The 23451-nt window shown below is 48.4% G+C and overlaps 1 protein-coding gene across 2 annotated transcripts; it reads left to right on the top strand.

Moving 5' to 3' along the window:
- Positions 1-373: 373 nt before the first annotated feature.
- On the top strand, positions 374-6730 carry WFDC2 (WAP four-disulfide core domain 2). Of its 2 annotated transcripts, none has more exons than XM_045444451.1 (4): positions 374-653; positions 1177-1353; positions 4103-4255; positions 6571-6730. In XM_045444451.1, exons 1-3 carry the CDS (start codon positions 575-577, stop codon positions 4252-4254), a joined length of 408 nt encoding a protein of 135 aa, XP_045300407.1. In that variant the 5' UTR covers positions 374-574; the 3' UTR covers position 4255; positions 6571-6730. The 2 variants fall into 2 exon arrangements, with proteins under 2 accessions (XP_045300407.1, XP_045300408.1); XM_045444452.1 differs by having other exon boundaries at positions 498-653; positions 1210-1353.
- The last annotated feature ends 16721 nt before the right edge of the window (positions 6731-23451 follow it).

Below are 23451 nucleotides of genomic sequence, written 5' to 3'. Positions count from 1 at the left end.
AAAATGGTTTGAGGCTCTTAAAAGGGGTTTCACCTTCATGGGCCTCAGTTTCTGTGCCAAATGGGTTCATTTATTTAAAACAACTACTTTTTCTGTAGCCCCCCTCCATCACTAACCCTTCAACCCTCCAACACGCTGATCTAGCTGCCCCAAATCTAACCACTTAATTCCCCAGGCTCTACTGCTTTTCCTGTGGGCCCTGCCCTTCCCTCTCCAGGCATTACAGGGAGACTCAGGAGTCAGGGGCCCGGCCCTCCCCACCGCAGCCCGGTGCTCAGGCCCCAGGGGGTAGGAGGGAAGGGAGGAGCGGGACAAGGGTCTGGCCGCAGCTGGTCTATAGCTGCGCCAGGCCTGGAAGCTGCTCAGGTTCCTGGTTCCCACCGGGGCCAAGAGTGACATCTGATCCTGGGGGATTGTGAAACGGAGTGAGGTGGCAGCCCGCCCGCGGTGGCCGCTGAGCCCTCTCCCCCCGCGCCGGCGTCGCCCCACCCCTGCCCCACTCCTCCCCGCGCGCGTCGTTAAATCCCCGCATCCGGGCGGCGGCTCACAACTGCACCCCGCCCGGCGCAGCACCATGCCTGCCTGCCGCCTCGGCCTTCACGCCGTCCCCCTCCTCCTCGGCCTGCTGTTGCTGGGCCTCTCCCCTGTCCCAGGTGAGCCGGGCGGGGGTACCCCGGCGCCCAGAGGGGCCGCTCCCGGAGCGCCAGGACAGGCCCGGGGCTAGCTGCACGTAGCCTCTCTGAGAGCTGGAGGAATGGGGATTCCTGGGGGCGGAAGTGGGGACACCCATGAAGCCCAAAATTTGAGGATTCCCTGGTGCCTGAAGGTGGTGACCCTTGGAGCTGAAGGTGTGGGGTCCAATGTGCTGGAGGTGGGGGAGATCAACGAAGACTGAAATTTGGGGCAGAGGCTCTGTGCCGAAGTAGTGGCGGGTGGGGGGACCCTCTGCCGACACATCGGAAGCTTCTAGATGCTCAGCTGTGCGGGGAGGGGGGTCCCCCGAGGATTGAGGGCTCTGAGGACAAGGGTTAGGTAAACCCTGTACTCACAAGCGTCGGGGACCCCGGGCCTGGAGGTGGGGCCCTCTGAAGGCTATAAGGGGGGCGCCTAGGGCCAGAGACTTAATTCCTAGGAGCTGGCGATCTGGGGCCCCAGGTGGGCGTCTTCCGGGACTAGGGCTCCTGGCCCCACTGACCGTCGGCCTCCCAGGCAGAGAAGCGGAGAAAACGGGCGTGTGCCCCCAGCTGCAGGCGGACCTGAGCTGTACGCAGGAGTGCCAATCTGACGCCCAATGCGCCGACAACCTCAAGTGCTGCCAGGCCGGCTGCGCCACCATCTGCCACCTGCCCGACGGTAACCCCGGGGCGCCCCGTGCGGGGCGGGGAAGGGCGCCGTGCGCTGGAGGAGGCAGAGCGCCGGGATCGGGGCAGGGGGACGCTCCCGCCGCACCCAGGGACCCCTGCAGAGTGGAGACGGATGGAACCAGATCCGCCGTGCGCTCCCTCTCGGGGCCCCGGGCGGGGGACAAAGGCGTCGCTGAAGCGCAGCGGGGGAGCGGGGGAAGGGAGGTCCCCCACCCCTGGCCGGATTCCATTCCCCGGTGCGTGACGGATTTCCGGGCAAGCACAGGCTGGAAGGTGTTTCCGGAGGTCAGGGCACCCGGTTCGCAGTTTCCTCCGCGGCTGCTTGGAGCCGCGGGGAAGCCCGGGGCAGGCGAGTGGGCTGGGTCCCAACACCTGGGGCGCTCAGGCCTCTCGGAGTCCCTCCCCTGGGGCGTCCCCCAGCTCTGGCGGAAGGACTTGGAGCGCCTGGCCTGGCAAGACTCCCCTGGCTTCCCCTGTCCAGGCGGAAAGACACTTTACAGAATTAGCGGAGCGCCGAGCCCATCTTAAAGATGTGGTTGTGAGCGTCAGAGAAAGGCTCTTGCCCAGGCCGCACCGTCACTCCGTAGCTCCGCAAGAGTCATAGCGAAGTTCAACTTTTGCCCCTTCTTGGAAGGCTGGTTTGAAGGAAGTTGGGACTCCTCCCAGAGCACCCCTTCCCCCCTTCTCCTCTTTAAAACAATCTCTTCCACTGTAAGGAGAGAGAGGGAATTATGTGAAGACCTGAGGGGTCCACAAAAGGTCCTTGCTAGAGCTTACCCTCCCACCAGGCTATGGGGACAGTCATCAGAGCAGGGAATGGGCTTAGACAAGGTGGAATCCAAGCTTCTCACTTCTTAGAGGGAAAACTGAGGGCTAGAAGCAGGGATATGACCTGGGGTACCCAGGTATTGTGATTACTGGTCTTTATCCAGGATACAACCCCTGTGATCTTCATGGTCTGTTATTTCTCCCAAGATACCAGTAGTGGCTGGGACTGTTTATAATTAGAGACCTCAGCTTTATGAGCAAGGAAGCAGAGGGTGGAGGGACGACTGGCCCATCAGCTGGCTGGTCAGCTGCCCATCAGCAGCTCCTGGGTCTGGAGGCCTCTAACCTGGAGCACAGAGAGGAGGACCAGCAGGAGAGGTGGAGCTTGAGAGAGAGGAAGCAGGAGGCAGACACACAGACAGACGAGAGAGGTCCTTGGGGACAGAAGGAGTGCCTGACTGTTAGGTGCCGTCTTCTCTGGTCCCTTGTCTCAGATGGACAGACTGAGGCAGGAAGAGGGACGGAGCCAGATGGCCTCCTGGACTAGGATCTTAGTTCTGCCATCTGCTAGTCATGTGATCCTGAGAAAGTCACTTTACCTCTCCAAGCCTCTGCTTTCTCGTCGGCAAACTGGGGATAATAATCCCAAACCCTGTAGGATTAACATGAGGGCTAAATGAAATAACACACTGAAGATGTGTTTGTGGAGAGTAGATACTCTACACAGTGGCGCGATTTGTCGGTAACCCTTTCCCGACTCCCTTTTGTCCCAGAGAAGCCCAGTATCCAGATCTCCTGCCCTTTGCAAGGGAATGGATTTCTTTGTGCTAGGAAATCCGCCACTCCTGTCCTCCGCAGCTAATCAGCCACTTCTGTGCCTGTGTTTGACTTTTGGCTGGGCTTGCTCCTGGGGCTTCTGGGAATTGAGCCCAGCTCCCTTCTCCTTGACCCAGGAAGTTGAGCATAGGGTGCGTGTGTGTGTGTGTGTGTGTGTGTGTAAATGGGTGGTGACAGGCTGGGCTCAGGTGTTGGTGTTGCTTCTTACCAGCAGTGTGGTGTTGGTGGCACCTGTCTGTGCCTCGCTTTCCTGGTCTGAGATAGGAGCAGGGTTAGAAACAGCCCCAACAGAGGAAATACTTGATGTGAGGATTAGAGGAGGTAATGGATCTACACCAAGAACACTGTAAGCAGCACTTCTCTGCGGTGTTGTCTGTGAGTCAGCCATGGATGAGAGAGTGTATGTGGGGGGGGGGGGGCGTGGAGTGAGTGAAGAGACCGTGGGTGTGCAAACCCTCACACATGCACAGCTTACGAAGCAGCAGGGTGTCTGGTGCGCAGACTCTGAAGCCCGATTCCTGGGTTTCCAGTCCTGCCTCCATGGGGGGAGTAATAGACAAATTACTTAACCTCTTGGTGCCTCAGTTTCCTCATCTGTAACCTGAGGAAATATTAACAGTACCTCTCCCTCTTGTAGAATTATTGTGAGGATTAGAGGAGTTAATATATGTCGAGTGCAGAGAATACTGCCTGGCACACGGTAGGAGCTAAGCAAGTGCTAACTCAGCAGTGCTCATTCTCATCACTGTGGCAAAGCAGTTTGGTTCTCGGTGAGGAGTGCGTGTGCATGGCCTCCATGGCTTCACAACAACCCCATGATGTGGGCAGCGCTGATTTCACGTAGCACCTGAAGGCACAGCGGCTCTGGGACATTTCTGCTCTCCACGTTAGGCCGCAGAGATAGGAAAAGGCAGAGCTGGGCCTCGACCTGACATCCTGTGATTTCAAAATCGAGGGTGGAGGGAGCAGGAGGAGAGCAGACGGTCTCGCTAGGCGACTCTGGGATCAACTCAGACAGGCGGGTAGCTTTACTGTTTGTGACACGGGGGCGGGGTGGGGGGGGGGTGCCGGGAGGGGTGTTCATCTCCCAGCATCCCCTCTGCCCACTTCCCGTTGCTCCTTTTTCTCCCCAGAAAAGCAAGGTTCCTGCCCCCACGTGAACACTGACTTCCCCCAGCTCGGCCTCTGCCAGGACCAGTGCAAGGTGGACAGCCAGTGTCCTGGCCTGTTGAAGTGCTGCTACAATGGTTGCGGGAAGATGTCCTGCATCACTCCCGTCTTCTGAGGTAGGTGGGGGGGGGGGGGAGGAAGTGCACCGAAGCCTATGGGTAAAGATGGTTGAAAAGGAGGACCTGGCGAACACAGCTCTGCTCATGTCTGTCCATTTACTTGCTTTCATCCAGTCGGCAAGTATCTGTTATCTGTCATGTGCCATGCACGGCTCTGGGTACTGAGGGCGGCCCCTGAGTGAGCAAATCAGACAAAAACTCTGACGGGTTTTATGTGCTAATGGGCAACAAAGAAAAATAAATAAGGAAGTAGATTCTGTAGAATGTTCGAGGGAGAAAAGTACCCTGGAGAAAAAAAGAAGGGGAGTAGGGGTGGGGCAGGGTGGGCAGGAAGTGGGGTTGCCGTTTTTTTTTTTTTTTTTTTCCTCCACAGGAATGCTCAGGGAAGGTCCCACCCAGAAGGCAGCACTTGAACAAAGACTTGCCAGAACTTGAGGGAGGGAGCGTGAGGATATCTGGGGGGGAGTGTCACAGGCAAGGGGCAGCAGGTGCAAAAAGCAGGAGCATCCCTGGTGTTTCATGAAAAGCCAGGAGGCTGGGTGAGAGCGAGGAGGGCACAGGAAGAGGAAGGTCGGTCAGGGGTAAGTGGAGCACGTCTTAGGGGCCTGATAGGTCATTACAGGACTTTAGTCTTGACCCGGAGATGTGGCCGCCATGGAAATGGACGTGCTCTGACTCAGATTTGGAAATGATTGCTCCGACTGCCGGGTGGAGAATAGGCTGTAGAGGGGCAGTGGCAGAAGCAGGAGACCAGCTAGGAGGCTCCTGCGAGAGTCAGCTGGGAGGTGATAGACCAGGGGAGGCAGGTGGCTATGTTTGGGACGTATGTGAAGGCAGAGGGGACAGCTGATGAATTGGGCTGTGAGGGAAAGAGATTTCCTCTGTTGCCTTAGCATGCCCTTAGAAAGTCAGCAGTTGGGGGAGCAGCTGTGCCCTGGGAGAGAGGACAGTGGACAGTGCCAGGAGCAGGTGGGGGAGGTGAGAGGCTCTTTGCATGTGGCCAGTGGGAGGCCAAAGGCTGATCCTTCGTTTCGCCCAAAGCGTGGCTTTTCAGGACACACACGGCAGACATCAAATGTATATTTGAAGTGTGAGGGGCACTTGCTCTGTAGCAGGCCGGGGCCACATCTGGCCACCTCTGGTGGCTCTGCCCATGTAAGGAAAGGATTGTGGAGCCTCTTTTCCTCTAGTAACAACTAAAAATAAAACAATATCAAGTCCTAGAGTAAGTGTGAAGGAGTAAATACGAGACCCCAAGCTCGTGTTTGGTTGGCCCTTGGGGACGTCAGGCACTGTGACCAGGTCTCTGTGCCAGGTGCTGGGGCAGAAGGTGTCCACTGCCCTTCATCACAGGGCTTGCAGCCCCGTGGCTGAGGCAGACGAATGGACGGACACTCCGAGACCCTGTCATCAGTGCTGCCCTGAGGGAAGGGTTGAGCGCTGGGGGAACAGAGGAGAAAGCCTCATGGGGTGGGAGGTGGCGTGGTGGTGGGAGGGAGCAGGCTTGGCAGAGGGATGATCCTGGGCAGTCCTCAGGGACGACTGGAAGGTCGGTTGTGGGGTGAGGTGCAGGGGGAGCAAGAACCTGGAAGTGCCCTTCGGTTGACATCTCAGTATTGATGGTGGGGCTGCCTTGATAAGCCCTCACCCCGGGGGATTGACAGGTCACTGGTGGGGCCTGGTATTGCCCAGGTGAGAGGACTGAGGCTACAGGGAGGGGAGGGCGTGCCCGAGGTCTTGTGGGTGCTATTTCAAGGTGTCCCTTGGAAGGGGGAGGGAACCACGGTCTCCAAGGGCCCAGAGCTCTCCAGTGATGCCAATCATCTCCTGCCTCCCTAACTGCCAGTAGGTGGCTGGACTTGGTGGCCAGGAAGACCCGGGTGTGGATGTCACTTCACTAGCCTTTTTACCTCCCGGGGCTGCAATGATTTTGCTTGTAAAATGAGGTCAATAAGATCTCCTTGACCAGCGAATCCCAGCTTAACCCAAGGAATGGAGACATTCTAAATTCCTGGTGGCAGAAGGGCTTTGAGGGAGATAAATGATGGCTGTCCCTCAGGAAGGCCCCAGCGGTCAATTGGGCCACGGTTACCCAGGTATGTCCCGGGCAGGTCTGAAGCAGAAGAGGTGAGTCCAGGACCTGCGGAGGAGTGCAGGCAGAGCCCCAGGGTCTCAGGAAGGTGAGGCTTTGCTGTGCGTGTGTGTTGGAAGAGGGGAGTCGGGGGGGTTTTGGTCCAGAATTTAAGCTCTGTCTTCTTGTCTAGTATTTTGCGTATTGCTGTTGATGTATTATTATGGTTTTCTTCCTCCAGCTCTAGCCACCACCACCCGAGGAGTGGGGGAGTGGAAGTTTCTGCCCGGCCCTGCCTGGCTCCAGCCCAGCTGGGCTCCCCTCTTTCTGGCCTCTGCACTCCCTCCAGAGCCGAGCCCAGCTTCTGTCTTTTCCAAACAATAAAGTGACCGTTTCCAGCACTGGGGGAAGGGCCATGGCCTCCATTCTTAACCTTTCTGTCCCTGTCTCTCCTGACTCTGGATTGATGGGGGGTGGGGTGGGGTGGGGGAGGGGGTGGTGGCGACCAGGTCATCCTGGCATGAAGTCCAGGGAGGGATCAACTGTGAGACAGTGAACATACACTCAGGGCTTGGCTCGTGTACTACTCGTATAATAGCGTTTTCTTTGGGAGGTTGGTGGTTGTCCTTTTGGCGGGAGGGATGTGGAAGAGAGAACAGGCTCAGAGATGGGATGGAATGCTTCCAAAGTCACTCCCATTCATTGCCGGGGCCTGCAACACTCCTCTGTGCCCCGGACCCAGGGCTGGGAGACTTGTTTACGAGATCTCCTGGAGCCACAAAACAACCCTCGATGTAGCTGATGACAGTCCCGTGTTCTAGACCAGGAGTCTAGCAAGTGACTTGCTTGCGGCCACATGGACAGAAGTTGGCAAAACTGGGGTCCTTTGATTGGTCCTTTGTTTTTCATTATCTGTCTGTTTGTTTGTTTATTTATTTTAATGTTTATTTATTTTGAGAGGGGGGAGGGGCAGAGAGGAGAAGGAGAGAATCCCAAGCAGCACAGAGCCTGACACTGGGCTTGAACTCACGAAACATGAGATCAAGATCTGAGCCGAAATCAAGAGTCAGATGCTTAATTGACTGAGCCACCCAGGCGCCCCTTAACTGGTTTTTTAAATCAAACCATTATTTCGTACAAGTAATGCAGTCACATGGACCAAAATCCAAAAGGTGAAAACTACAACAAAAAGGGTCTTTCACCCTTGACCTCCTCCCCCTGCCCCGTGCCCTATGGAGGCACCAATTCTACCAGTTTCTTGTGTTCTTTCAGAGACCTAGCCCTCAGTCCTCACCCTCTCTACCCCTTTTCTTTCCCTCTCTCTCTCTTTCTCTTTCCCTGTTTTCCTCACCATCCCTTTCTCTTTTCTCTCTCTTCCCCTTGCTCTCCCTCTGCCCCTTTCTGTTTCTGCATTGCCTTTTTTTTTTTCTGTTCCCCCTCCATGCCCCTCTCTCTTTATCCCCTTCTCTCCATGTTCCTCTGCCCACCCCAGGACAGCTTTTATCTCCTTCTCTGCTCTACCCGGCATTGGATGTGAGAGATCAGGGCAGCTTGAGGGCAATTGTCTGGAGACAGAAGATCTTGGTGGTTTGGTGTTTGGCCAGTCTTATCCTTCTCATCCTCTTGTGAGTCCCTGCCCCAGGCCACGAACCAGGAAGGACCCAGGGCTTCTCCATCCACCCCGTTAGGGATGCAAGGTGAACATGGACCTGTGGGTGCTCAGTGCATAAGGCTGTCCCTTGGCGATAGATGGCAGTGTAGCCGCCTCTATTCTGATTTCTGTCCCTGCCCAGGCTTGAGTCGCCTGAGCCCTTGCGGGCAGCAGCAAAGGCATCCAGAGATGGGCTCAGTAGAAGCCCCATGATGGGACCAAATGTGTGGCTGCCACCCCAGCCACTGTCTCCTCACTTTCCCCAGGTTTGTCCGGGGAGAGAGCCCTAGGCAGGGTCCCATCCAACCCAGGGATGGCAGAGGTATGCCTTTTGTATGCATGCCATCTTTCCCCTCCGGCACCCACTCTGCAAACCTGCTTCGCTCATGCTCCTCCTTTCCCTAACCCAGGCCTCCAGGCAGCTGCTACCAGCTCCCCACTGACCAGGGCCAGTGGGCAAATTTGCTGCTCCCGATTTAACTCAAATGAAGTGCCACCAACAGCATATCAGCAAATCTGGTGGCTGAGATTTTACTGCATGAGAAGGCTGCCCGGGGCCACCCTGAGTTGGGGTCTGAGGGAGATGGACCCTCAGGGCCTCCACCAGAAACTTAAGTGGGGGTGGGACTTTTTCAAGGGGGTCCCGGCCCACGGGCCTCCTGGGGAAGATGAGGTGGGGAGAACCAGGGTTCCTGGAGTTACCAAGGATCCCAGTGATGAACAGGAAGAACTCTGCTGGAAAAAGAGGGTTAAGGGGTAGAGTGGGTCACGTGAGAAAATGGGTGGGTTTGGAGGAGTCCCCAGCCTAGGACATTCCTCTGATCAACTTTTGCTGCCGAGTGGCTGCTGCAGGCCAAGGACTCTGAGGGTCTTTGGTTGAGGGGTGTGAAGAGGAAAGAAGGGGGGACTGCTCTGAACTGGCCCCTTCCTCCCCTCTTCCAGGTCTCGATGAGCTATTTATTATGTAGCCAGACCACAGCCATGCTTAGTTTGGCTGGGGGTGGGGGGGGGGGCGGGGTGGTGGTGGCTCCCAGGGCCAGGAGTCCTGGTAAACTGCTGGCTCCAGATGGGACTGTCACTCTCATGGAAACTCCCAGAACCCCTCAGTCCTGTTGACCCCCCACCCCCACCCCCAGAGCTCAGGGCAGAGTTTCTTCCTGCCTTTACTTTCTCTTACTTCCAACAACAAACTGCTTTGCTGATGCCTCTGCGCCCCATCTCCAGTCCCAAGGGCTGTTCTGCGGAACAAGCATCTGCGGAAACAAGCATCTGTTCAGCAGGAAAGCGCAGGCTTCGGGTTGGATGGATAATAAGAGGTTACACACAAAAACCTGAAGTTCTAAAAACAGGCCAGTAGAGGATAGCCCTGACTGAGGAACAATATAAGCAGAGGCATTTGCTCACCCAGGAAACATTTATTGAGTGCCTACTATGTATAGATGGTGGGAGGTTGGTACCAAGGAGGTTGTGTGCGTGTGTGTGTGTATCTGTGTCTGTGTGTACGTGTGTGTGCATGTGTATGTGTGTTCATGTGTGTGTGTGTGAATGAATTCATGTTTACCATGTATATCATGTCAAGTGATAACTCAAAGATGGGTAAGAGGACTGGTGAACCCCAAGGTGGGGGTTGAGGTGGGTGTGGTTTCTTTGCAGAGGGTGTTCAGGGAAGGTCTTTCATTAAGCATCATTCAAGTACTGAGTTGAGTGAAGGAGGGTATGAGCCATGTGACAATCCATGGGAAGAGCGGTCCAGACCCAGGAAACTTCCAGGACTAAGGACCTGAGGTCAGAGTGTGCTCTGAGTATTTGAGGATGGTCCAGGAGGCTAACGTGGTTGGAGTAAATGAGGGGTCAGGGGCACGAGGGGAGATGAGCTCAGGGAGGTAGCGTGGGCACAGATTATGGAGGGAGCTGTGGTCACTGCAAAGACTTTGCCTTTTATTCTAGGGAATTTAGGAGCCACGGGAGGGGTCTGAGCAGAGATGTGCCCTGATCTGACTTGTGTTTGAAACGATCTTTCAGGTTGTTACGTTAAGAATAGACTCTAGAGGGCGATGTGGGAGCAGGGAGAGCGGTTACGCTACCGCCACAGGGCAGGGAAGAAATGCCTTTTTGTTCCTGCGTCTTCATCTTGTGTCTTGAGTTCCCACCCCCCCCCACCCCCCCCACCCTCCCCCCGTGAAACTGCCGACCGATGCTTCAACAGCTGGGGATGTACCAGCTGTGCTGTCTTCTGTGGCTGCTGCCTGGATCCCTCTGCCTTCTGCCGGTGGATGCATCTTCAGGAAACTAACTCGTGAAATAATCACATTGCAAACACAACAAATACCCACCTCCTGCCCCAGCTGATAATTCTACCACAGAGTCATGGCAAAAGTGAGAGGGTGAGGAAGCTTAAGAACAGAATGACAGCTGACAGAATGCCAACCCTTCATTCAGTGCCACAGCGTGTTGGTGAGGGTCTTGGTTTGCTCAGCTCTGAAAGGTGGTACTTAGGCGAACTGCTGCGACCCCCTCAGCCACAGAGCACCTTGGCATTGGTAGGTCCTGCCTGCAGAGAGAAGAGGTCCTAAACTCAGAAGTCTCTGTATTTCCCCCGCAGCAGAGACATCAACCTCCAGGCCCAGCCAGACCAGACCTATTGGGGTGAGCTCATTACACACAAAGATGGGACCCCTTGAGCTGTTCTGTCCCCAGTATTTGTGCCCCTCATACCTTAAGCAACCCTCTGGAAATTTTTCATCAGATGAGCAATCCAAAGCCTGTGGTTTCTTATGGGTTAGGGTTAGTTTTGGTTTCTTCTTTAACTTCTTGGTTAGCCCATTCATTCTTTAGTAGGATGTTCTATAATCTCCAAGTATTTGTTACCTTGCCAAATTTCTTCTTGTGGTTGTTTTCGAGTTCCACAGCGTTGTGGTCTGAAAATATGCACGGTATGATCTCAATCTTTTTGTACTTACTTAGGGCTGATTTGTGTCCCAGTATGTGGTGTATTCTGGAGAACATTCCATGTGCATTGGAGAAGAATGTATATTCCGCTGCTTTAGGATGAAATGTTCTGAATGTATCTGTTAAGTCCATCTGGTCCAGTGTGTCATTCAAAGCCATTGTTTCTTTGTTGATTTTTTCATTAGATGATCTGTCCTTTGCTGTGAATGGGGTGTTGAAGTCTTCTATTATGGTATTACTATCAATGAGTTTCTTTATGTTTGTGATTAATTGCTTTATATATTTGGGTGCTTCCACATTTGGCACATGAATGTTTACAATTGTTAGGTCTTCTTGGTGGATAGACCCCTTGATTATGATATAATGCCCTTCTGCATCTCTGGAAACAGTCTTTATTTTAAAGTCTAGATTGTCTGATATAAGTATGGCTACTCTGGCTTTCGTTTGTTGACCGTTAGCATGATAGATGGATTTCCATCCCCTCATTTTCAATCTGAAGGTGTCTTTAGGTCTAAAGTGGGTCTCTTGTAAACAGCATATAGATGGATCTTGTTTTCTTATCCATTCTGTTACCCTATGTCTTTTGATTGGAGCATTGAGTCCATTGACGTTTAGCGTGAGTACTGAAAGATATGAATTTATTGCCATTATGATGCTTGTAGAGTTGGAATTTCTGGTGGTGTCCTCTGGTCTGTTCTAATCTTTGTTGCTTTTGGTATTTATTTATTTACATATATATTTTTTTCATCTTTTCTCGCCTCAGAGAGTCCCCCTTAACATTTCTTGCAGGGCTGGTTTAGTGGTCACAAACTCCTTTAATTTTTGTTTGTCTGGGAAACTTTTTATCTCTCCTATTTTGAATGACAGCCTTGCTGGATAAAGAATTCTTGGCTGCATATTTTTCTGATTCGGCATGTTGAATATATCCTGCCACTGCTTTCTGGCCTGCCAAGTTTCTGTGGATAGGTCTGCTGCAGACCTGATCTGTCTTCCCTTGTAGGTTAGGGACTTTTTTTCCCTTGCTGCTTTCATGATTCTTTCCTTGGCTGAGTATTTTGTGAATTTGATTAAGATATGCCTTGTTGATGGTCGTTTTTTGCTGAATCTAATGGGGGTCGTCTATGCTTCCTGGATTTTGATGTCTGTGTCTTTCCCCAGGTTGGGAAAGTTTTCCACTACGATTTGCTCACATAACCCTTCTACCCCTATTTCTCTCTCTTCCTCTTCTGGGACCCTATGATTCTGATGTTCTTCCTTTTTAATGAGTCACTGATTTCTCTAATTCTTAAATCGTGCTCTTTTGCCTTAGTCTCCCTCTTTTTTTCTGCCTCATTATTCTCCATAAGTTTGTCCTCTATGTTACTGATTCTCTGCTCTGCCTCATCCATCCTTGCCACTGCGGCATCCATCCATGATTGCAGTTCAGTTATAGCATTTTTTATTTCATCCTGACTAGCTTTTACTTCTTTTATCTCCACAGAAAGGGATTCTAGTCTATTTTCGACTCCAGCTAGTACTCTTATTATCATGATTCTAAATTCTGGTTCAGACATCTTGCTTGTATCTGCGTTGGTTAAGTCCCTGGCTGTCGTTTTTTTGTGCTCTTTCTTTTGGGGTGAATTCCTTCGTTTTGTCATTTTGAAGGGAGAAAAGTAATTAATGAGGTAGAAAAATTGAAATTAAAAAAATTAAAATTAAAAATTAAACACACACACACACAAATCAAATAGATGATGCTAGATCCTAGGTGTGTTTTGGTCTGGGTGTTGAAAGTGGTTTGACAGATTAGAGGAAAAAAAGGGGGGGAAGGAAAAAAAGGAAATTGTTTGAGAATTTTAAAAAATGGATATACTGAAGTAGTCTAAAATGAGATGATGGGGTAAAATAGAATTTTAAAAAATATACACAAAAGTAAAGAATATAGTAGAAAAAAACATTAAAGAAAAATATTTTTAATAAAAATTAAAAATAAATATGAATTTTTGATTTTTCTGTATTTAAGAAAAAAGAAAAGAAACAAAAAATAGAAAAGATAAAAAAAGAAAAAGAAGAAATCATTTGAAAATTTGAAAAAGTGAATACACTGTAGTAGACTACCATAAAATGATGGAAGTAAAATAGAATTTGAAAAAATCTACATAAAAGCAAAACTATAGTTAAAAAATTAAATAAAAACATTTTTAATAGAAATTGAAAGTAAAAATGAAGTTTTTCTCTTTCTGCATTCAAGAAAAAGAAAAGAAACAAAAAAGAGAAAAAAAGAAAAAGAAAGAAAAAAGGAAATTGTTTGAAAATTTGAAAAGGTGAGTACAATGAAGTAGACTAAATAGTGATGGAAGTAAAATAGGATTTGAAAAAATTTACACAAAAGTAAAAAATATAGCAATAAAAATTAAAGAAAAATATTCTAATAAAAATTGAAAATAAAAATGAATTTTTTCTCTTTCTGTATTCAAGAAAGAGAAGTATAAAAGAGAAAAAGAAAAAAAAAAAGAAAGAAATTGAATAGATGGACCTACTAACAGATTGAAGTAGGACTGAAATTGCTTCGTTTTCCCCTAGAAGTCAGTCTATGTAGCATTTTTAGTCCATAAACTAAGCCGGCAGTGAGACTTGTGTTCTTGAAGGGCGAAGTTGGCCCAGTTGGGCGGGGCTCAGTGTAACAGCTCCGCTCTCCACTAGATGGTGCTGCTAGCCTACTGGGGTGGATCGTTGCCGCGCTTGGAGGTGCGTATGCGCATGCGTGGAAGTGGTGACATGGCGCCACCCAGCAATTTCTGTTCTCCCGGATCAACAATCGCGCACCCGTCCTGTCTTCAGCTCTCATCCACTCCCCGCTTTTTCACTGTCTGTGACCAGGCCCCAGGCAGTACCTCTCTCCCGAGTTTTGTCTCAGATGCAGCTGTTTTTCCCGGCCCCTTACTTCTGAAGGACTGCGGCTTTCACCCGTTCTGCCCCTCTGTGGGAGGGACTTACTGAGCAATGGCCGAATGAGCAATGGCCGAATGTCGGCTGCACCCAGGAACGCTTGCTGGACCCTGCTGCTGCCGGTGCCCCGAGACTGCGGCCAGGTGCCAGCCCAGCCCAGAAAAAGTTCGCAAGACAGTGTAGCAGCAGCGTTTCAGGGATTATGGAAAATCACAACACAAATCTGGCACCAGGCTTCACCCTTAACGACCTCGCCCCAGCACCAGCGAATGTGGCTGCCCTCCGGGGTCTGCTGGGACCAAGTGGCTTCAACAGTCTCTACCAAATGCCCTTCCAGCAGTGGAACCACTTTTCCCCGTGTGGCCCGAGAACCTCCCGGACCCGACTCTCTTCCTGGGAATTCGCCCTTCCCACCAGAACACCGCCAGGTATCGAGCTGTGGAGTTGCAGCCTTTGAGCTCCCCTTGTTTACAGTCTTAATGGAATTTAAACCCTCTCCTTTCTCCCTTTTTTAGTTTAGTCCCTGCGGCTGTTTCTAATTTTCCACTCTCTCTCCAGCTGCTTTTGGGGAAGGGTGCTTTTCCCGTATTCTCCCCCACCCAGTGTCCGTCCTCTCTCCGCCTGCAAAAGCGTTTCCTACCTTTTGCAGCTTCTCGCTCCCCAAATGCACCTCTCCGTGCTGCGTACCTGCTGAATTCTGTGGTTCAGGTTGTGCAGATTGTTGTGTTAATCCACCAACCAGTTTTCTAGGTGTGTAGGATGGTTTAGTGTTGGTCTGGCTGTATTTCAGGAACATGAGACATACAAAAAACTTCCATGCTGTTCTGCCATCTTGGCTCCTCTCCTGGAAGATAATATTTTGACTTTGAATTTTTAATGTTCTCCCTTAGAGTTTTGTATGTTTGAATTTTCTATAAAATGTAGGCATTACTTTTATAATGATTTATTATAATAGGATTTTTTTATTTTTTTATTTTTATTTTTTAAAATTTACATCTAAATTAGTTAGCATATAGTGCAACAATGATTTCAGGAGTAGATTCCTTAGTGCCCCTTACCCATTTAGCCCTTCCCCCCTCCCACAATCCCTCCAGTAACCCTCAGTTTGCTCTCCATATTTATGAGTCTCTTCTGTTTTGTCCCCCTCCCTGTTTTTATATTATTTTTGTTTCCCTTCCCTGTGTTCATCTGTTTTGTCTCTTAAAGTCCTCATATGAGTGAAGTCATAGGATTTTTGTCTTTCTCTGACTAATTTACTTAGCATAATACCCTCCAGTTCCATCCATGTTATTGCAAATGGCAAGATTTCATTATTTTTGATTGCCGAGTAATATTCCATTGTATATATATACCACATCTTCTTTATCCATTCATCCATCGATGGAAATTTGGGCTCTTTCCATACTTTGGCTACTGTTGATAGTGCTGCTGTAAACATTATAAGAGTTTTTAAAGGGAATCTTACTGGCTGCTCAAAAATCTTGGAAACTACTGCTAACTGTCCTCATTTCCAGTAATCTTGGATAGAGTGCATTTCATCTCCCTCAGTTCCATTTGCAGATTTTAAGATTCAGCAAAGAAGCATTCTGAAAGTCCAGAAAGGAGCATTCTGCTACAAGTAGGTCTGACTTGGCTAAGCCCCTCACCTTCAAATTTTGACTCCTATCTCCCCCTTCCTCATCTCATCTTGCTTGCCACCAACCCCATTCCGGACTTGAATACCCCTCACCCTATTCTACTTGATCTTTCCTCTATAGCACATTTACCATCTATTATATGTATTCTGTATTGTCTGTTTCTCTCCCACTGAAATATGAATTCCACAAAGGCAGGGTCTTTGTTTTGCTCATTGCTTTGGCCTCAGCACCTAGGACAGTGCCTGGCATAGTGTACACATATATTTGATGAACATATATTTGATGAAGTGAATTGAATTGACTCCCTAGCCTATAAGTTAAGAAATGGACTCTCTCTGTGATGCTGGACCCCTGCCCTATTCCCAGGCTATTCTTTTTTTTTTTTTTTTTTTTGCCTCAAGTTCGCTGACATACAGTGTAGTCTTGGCTTCAGGAGTAGATTCCAGTGATTCATCACTTACATATAACACCCAGTGCTCATCCCAACACATGCCCTCTAATGCCCATCACTCATTTTCCCCAACCCCCTTCTGAGGCTATTCTTGAAGCTCTAACATTCCATACCAACTTTGTCCTAATGCTGATCGAGGTTCTTGGCAGAGGGTGAGAAGCAGGAGGAATGGGAGAGAGACCTGGAGCTGCAAGCTGCCACCCAGCCTGTGGCCCTACCTGGGACTGGCGTTTTAAGGGGACAGGGGACCAAATGGGAGTAGCCTAGCTCCATGTTCAGCTAATTTACCCCTAACTTCTGCTATTTACAAGGTTGGGCCACCCCTAGAACATAGTGTCCAGCCAAAGCACAGCTCTGCCTTTCTCCTTAGGCCTTATCTGATCCGATTTTATCTAAGGTCACTTTACTACACTTCAGGGTGGAAGCCCCTTTAACAACAATAAAACAACTGCTGGGGCGCCTGGATGGCGCAGTCGGTTAAGCGTCCGACTTCAGCCAGGTCACGATCTTGCGGTCCGTGAGTTCGAGCCCCGCGTCGGGCTCTGGGCTGATGGCTCAGAGCCTGGGGCCTGCTTCCGATTCTGTGTCTCCCTCTCTCTCTGCCCCTCCCCTGTTCATGCTCTGTCTCTCTCTGTCCCAAAAATAAATAAACGTTGAAAAAAAAAATTAAAAAAAAAAAAAAAAAAAAAAAAAAACAACTGCTACCATTTGTGGAGTGCCTTATCTTTCCAGGGACCATATAGAATACTTTTCACACATTACCTCTCTTGAATCAACATAGGATTCCCACAAAGCTTAAAACCCATCTTATACACAAGGAGAGGTTAAACTACTTTGACTGTTGTCACATGGATAGCAGGTTTCCCAGTCAGGACTGGGACCCTGGCCTGTCCAGCTCCAATGTTCCTGTATCATACATTCAACAGACACCTACTGAGCTCCCATAATGTGCCAGGCATAGTCTTAGGTGCTCTCTCCCTTCCCTCTGGGGATGTCAAGGAATTGTTGGAACAACACATACATTGTCCAGAGGTCAGAAACAATCACTTACTTGGAGAAGATGCAGACTCAGTATATCTAAACAGAAATACCAAAAGCACAGTGTGCAAAGAGGGCCCAACTTTGTTTGGGTTAGAGAATCATTTGTCTAACCACATGTCCAATCACCAGAGTCCAGCACATTCCCCACCTAACTCCTTTCCTGGATCCTCCAGAGATTTGATTTTTCAGAAGACGAAGCTGGCATGCTTTAGTGGGATTTAATGAGCCTTGGATTTGAAGTCTGAGGTCGTGCTTTTGAGTCCAGAGGCTCTTGAACTTGGGCAAACTATTTAACCTCTCTGACCCTCAGTTTTCTCACATATAAATTGAAGTGAATTATGCTGGTTTGGCTTGCTTGCCAGAATCCGGCACAAGTGTTCAATGAACATGCAAATGTAATTGCATCATTCATTGTAAATGCACACAAAGGCACATGCCATTTGCAGGTGCGTGTGGGGGGTCATGAAGCCTTTCTGGAAATGAGGTGCTAACCAGATCAAGACCATGCTTGGTCCCTAAAGACAAGTGTTACACATTTTTCTTATCACTAGTAGCTCTTCCTTCTCTTGAAATGCGCTGAAGCTACGATACTCGTCCTTTGGGCACTGCGTCTCCCAACTGTAGTTTACAAAATGGTTGGTAAACTCCCTCCACCTGCCGATTTTCGCTGCTTCCTCTACCTTTATTTCCTATTTATCTCCTCTTCAGAGGAGATGCATATCTACATATCAACATCTCTGGGATTTATCTTCTTTTGTACTTTGGTGGTTCGCCAGCATTGTTCCTGGGATCTCTTTCCTTAGCTCTCTCAGGTGGTTAAGTCAGTTCATCAGAAACCAAAATAATGGCAGAAGGAGGCACCCAGGGAGTGTACAGACTGGCATTCGCCATTCAGGCAGAGGAAAGGCAGGATTGCTCCTTTGTGAGAACTTACCAGGGTGCTCCCACTTCTAGAGTAGCTGGCCTAGAAGTAAGAATTGGTCTTTTAACATACTATACAGAAGAGCAGTTTTCATCTGGGGAGGGGCAATTCTGCTCCCTCCAGGGACACTTGGTGATGTCTAGAGACTTTTGGTTGACACAACTCCGGGGTGGGAAGGGACCTACTGGTAAAGGCCAGGCATGCTACTAAACATCATCCAATGTACAGAACAGCCCTACCACACAGAATTGTCTGTGCCCCAATGTCAGTACTGCCAAGGTTAGGAAACCCTGCAGAAGAATTATGGACGTAAGTACTTTTTAAATTAAAAAACATTTCTGGGGCGCCTGGGTGGCGCAGTCGGTTAAGCGTCGACTTCAGCCAGGTCACGATCTCGCGGTCCGTGAGTTCGAGCCCCGCGTCGGGCTCTGGGCTGATGGCTCGGAGCCTGGAGCCTGTTTCCGATTCTGTGTCTCCCTCTCTCTCTGCCCCTCCCCCGTTCATGCTCTGTCTCTCTCTGTCCCAAAAATAAATAAATGTTGAAAAAAAAATTTAAAAAAACATTTCTAACATTAGCAGCATGATAAGAACTCCATGCAGTGAGGGCAGTACTTGACAAGGTGTACCTGTAATTTTTTTGCTGTACAGCCTTTGTGGGTGGGTGTGGGAGGCACTGGACTTTGAAAACCAGGCACACTGTACCTGCTTGTCCTGGGGGATCTTTGACCATGACTCAGTAACTTGGCCCTTTCTCAGGTGATTGGGTGCAGGGTTACTGTGATTCCAGAAGATGGAGGGCAAGTTTAAGATTTATTAAGTGCACATTAGAGAAGCTGGCAGGTTTTTGCTGGTCATCCACCTCTTATACTTATCAAAGGACTCTTACTAACCCCACATCAACTATATGTGCATGCATGCATGTGTGTATGTGTATGTCTGTATGTGTGTAAATAATTAATTAAATTACTTTTGACTGAGACCCATTTGATTTGGGTGGTATGGGGATAGGGGAAGTAAACTGGATGGAATTTTAGAAGAATGAAGTGTCCCCATTTATATTCTAACCTCCATATAACCTTTCTCTTATCTAGAAAGGAAAGGAGACTAACAACACTTGAGCCCTAACTATATGTCAGGGAGATTTCTACCTTGTCTTATCACATTCTCATAAAAAGTCCTTGGAATAGATTTTATTGCCATACTCATTTTATAGAACAGGGGAACCAGGGCTTAGAGAGAAGACATGCGTGTACATATAATGAATACATTTATCATAAGCATGCACATACCAAATGAGTTGATTTCTATTTTTACCTTATTTATGTCCCAAATAAATGTCCAGAGGGCAAAAATAAGGTTAATCACTTTTAGAGTCAATTTATGTCTTAAGAAATCCAAGAGGAAGATTTAGGAGACAATGACAATTATATGGACTCTGTTGATCCTTCCCGATATGTTATCCCCACGGAGTGCAACCCATTTGGTGAGAGGAAGACGTAGAACAAGGGCTTGGAGCCTCAGGTCTTCCTGGGAGGTGTGTGTGGTCTACAGTATGTTTTACTGAATCCTCTGTGGCTCTGCACAGATCCACCCTTCTCCCATCAATACCACCACTAATATGTTTTTGAACATCACTGGAGGTGGGAAGGATGAGATCCTCAGGTGAGTCTATGGGGGTAGATCCTTTCTTTGTCTTTCCCAGTGGTTCAGGTGTGGTAACTGGGGCCCAGAGAAGAGACTGATTGGCTCGTTATTGCACAGAAAATAAGGGCTGGGGTCAGCTTTACAGAAGAGTTCCTCAAGCCCAAAACTTTTCTACTGTTTATGGAACTAGTCTAGCTTTACCCTGTTATTTTGGAGAGAATGTTCTCTCTGTTTCTCACTCAAGCTCCAATTCTTTCTGATAATTAGATCCTTCCAACAAGAAAGTAAGCTAGTAAATGACCTCGGTGTTGCACACTTCTGGACATCCATGTTCTAAAGGGCACCTCTTCCAAGGTAAAATTTAACTCAGAGGAATACGGGGTCCACAGCATATGATGACAAGCTTCAGGAACCAATAATGGGGAAGGACTCCATTGGACACATCACATAAGGGTGACAAACTCTCTGGCAAGAAACAAGGTCTCTTGTGCTTATTCAGACTTTTCGGCTCAAAGTCCCCTCCAGGGACCATCTTCACCGTGTCCATCAGCATTTCTAATTGCAAATGCAACTCTGGTTACTTTGAGCAGGAAGGAAATTTATTTTTAAAAAAATTTGGGTAGTTCACAGGATCACCATCAGGACTGGAAAATAAGACTAGGAGAATGGCTGGGAACAAGGAAGGCTGCAAAGTTGAAGCCACAGTGAACAGAACACTGAGCACTTGTCCTGTCTTGCCCCATCAATGCCATCACCATCATCCCTGCCAGTACTGTTCCCAGAAAAAGGATGAGGCTGTCTGTTGTCACTGTTGCCATCAGAATGAATTCTCCATTGGCCTCGCTTCCTTGCCTACTGGCTCCTAGTTCAGTGTCTGCTCAATGTGGGAGTGTCTGATTGGCCAAGCCCACGATAAGTACCTACTTCGTAGCTGCAAGAGAGGCTTCAAGGGAGAGTGCCTATGCTAGTAACTACCTACTGTCTCTCAGCTGTAAGCCCATCCTTTCACACTCTTCTCTGTGATGCAGCCAGTGGGACTGTGAAAACTGAGTTTTCCCTCATTCTTTTGTCAGTTGCATCTAGTTAGACTCTGCATGGGAGACACATGGAAGAAATTGAGGGGAAAAAGTAAAATGAGGGGAGATGAGGCAACAGAAAGAGACATCAAAGAATCAATCACAATTGAAAATAGAACTACCCTAAGAACCAGCCATTGTACTGCTAGGTATCTAGCCAAAGGATGCAAAGATGCAGACCTGAAGGGGCACATGCACTCCAATGTTTATAGCAGCGCTATCCACAAGAGCCAAATTATGGACAGAACCCAAATGTCCATTGACCGATGAATGGATACAAAAGAAGTGGTATATATACACACAATAGAATACTACTCAGCGATCAAAAATAATGAAACCTTGCCATTTGCAATGATGTGGATGGAACTGGAGTGTATTATGCTAAATGAAATAAGCCAATCAGAGAAACAGTTATCATGTGATTTCACTCATATGTAGAATTTGAGAAACTCAGCAGATGAGTATAGGGGAAGGGAAGGAAAAATAAGATAAAAATAGAGATAAGGCAAACCATAAGAGACTCTTAAATACAGAGAATAAAGTGAGGGTTTCTGGGGTGGGGGCCTGGATTAAATGGGTGATGGGCATTAAAGAGGGCACTTTTTGGGATGAGCACTGGGTGTCATATGTGGGAGATGAATCACTGGGTTCTACTCCTGAAGTCACGAGTACACTGTATGTTAGCTAACTTGAAAATAAATTTTTTAAACAAACAAACAAATAAATAAATAAATAAATAAATAAATAAATAAATAAATTTTACCTGGTTTAAAAAAAAGAAAGAAAGAAATGAGGGGAAATGGGATTTTTCTTCCTGTTTCTGGCTCCAGTCAGCATGTCTCCAACAGCAAAAAACAGTTACACCTCCAGCTTCTGGATCCTTTTGGCAGTTTTCCAGCCACATGTATTGCACCTCCCCAGACACACCAGCACCAGCTGGATGCACCTCCCAACCCAGTGGGCCCAGCACTATCTGAGCCACGTTCCCCTCGGAGGTCTGAACGCCAGTCACAGTGCATTTTAGAAGACTGAGTCCCAGCCACACAGCCCCCATCTCTCTGTCCTGCCAGAGGCGTGAGCTCCAGCTGTGCCTGGGCCCCTTTTATGAGCGCCTAGGTCTGAGATTCCCAAATAATTTATTGTCTCAAATCTTGGAGTCATGGACGCACTCCCTACCACTGCCAGTGCTCTAACCAATTCTCAGCATTAAGTCCTCTCTGTTTGAGATACTGAGTATAGTTTCTGTGACCTTTACTGAACCTTGACTGATAGGGAGTCTAGCTCTTTCAACTTTTATAGTGGAATTCTGGTTTTACCTCATATCAAGACTCCCTGTAGGGACTTCTTCAACTGTAGGAATGGGATTAAGATGTAGGAATGGCTGACAAAGAGCCATTATACACACCCTGATTTCCAACTAGGCCGTAAAATCTGGCAACACCTTGTTACTCTTGAAACCTGGATTTTAACTTCAGTTTTGCTATTGATTTGCTGTGAGGTCTTGGACGAGTCTATTTCCTACTAGAAGCTTCCATTTGTACACGTGTAAAAATAAAAAGGAAAGTTATTGGGGCTGAGGAACTCAACATTTCCTGAGTTTCCAAATCATCTCCAGCTTCCTCTGGGCATCTCTGGCTCTGGAGACAGCTTCCAAGAGAGAATAAAGAGAGGGAAGATAAGGGGTCCTAGGTCTGCATGACACCATGAGAAACACTCGAAGATTCTATTTTGAGGCATCCTCTGGGTTCTAATAGGCAGAGTAATGAGAAAATAGTTGATAACAAAAAAACACAGCATCTTCCACTGAGGACCTTGTAAGGTAGAGTGTTCCCTCCGCTCAGCCCTGAGGGCTTTGAGTTCATTCCTGAGGACAGCAGGTGAGAAGACACTGTCAACTGCAAAGCACACTCTGGCCATTTCCAAGGACTGCTCTGGTCCATGGACCTTCTAGGGCAGAATTATTTTGTTCCAGTCATTCATGTATGTAAACGTAATCAAGAACTGAGAGGTACTAATGGGATGGACAAACTTCAGGTCCTTATCAGATTTAGCTGGGTACCTGAACAGCCATAGTTCTTCAAATTGAGAAGTACTCTTTGACATTATTAATCCATCACCTTCGACTCATGGACAGGAAACTGAGGTCCTGAGAGGAGCATCCCTCCACCCTACCCTGTCTCAACCAGGTCATACATTCAACCAGAGGCAAAGTTGGGATTTGTATTCAGATATTTTTATTCCAAGATAAGTGTTCTTCCCACAGGATGTCGACCAGTGATGACTTGAAAATTTGGTCTGAATCATAAAGATGTACAAAGACGGGTTTCCCAGGAAAGGAGACTAACTCTCACAGATGTGTGCAGACAAGGGCCACGTAAATGTGGGAGATGCCACACACAGGAGCCATTTGGCTAGATGGTCACTCTGCAAAACTGCCAGATTAGCAGGGCTTTGGGGGTCTTCCACACAATCTTTCCCCAATGCTCCCACTTTTGATGATTCTAACATTCATCTAATGATTTTAATATTTTCTCCTGATCTCCTTCTGTAAAAGGAGCAAGCACCAAGATACTTCTTAAGCCTTTTTCCCGCCCCCTATCAGTGGATTGGCCCTTAACTATCATCTAATCCACAAATTCTGAAACTTTAAAATCACTTGGCACTACTTGTTAAAAATGCATATTTATGGTGTCTTGAGGACCCAATTTTTATTTTATTGTTGTTGTTGTTTAGTTTTTATTTCATAATCATAAACTTAACTCTGCAACCCAGCTAGACTTGGAGGAGAGTAAGGACAATACGGAACCCATAGAACTGCAACAA

This window comes from Leopardus geoffroyi, chromosome A3 (assembly GCF_018350155.1).
Source record: "Leopardus geoffroyi isolate Oge1 chromosome A3, O.geoffroyi_Oge1_pat1.0, whole genome shotgun sequence".
Lineage (NCBI taxonomy): Eukaryota > Metazoa > Chordata > Mammalia > Carnivora > Felidae > Leopardus > Leopardus geoffroyi.
This window is presented reverse-complemented; position numbering and strand designations above follow the sequence as displayed.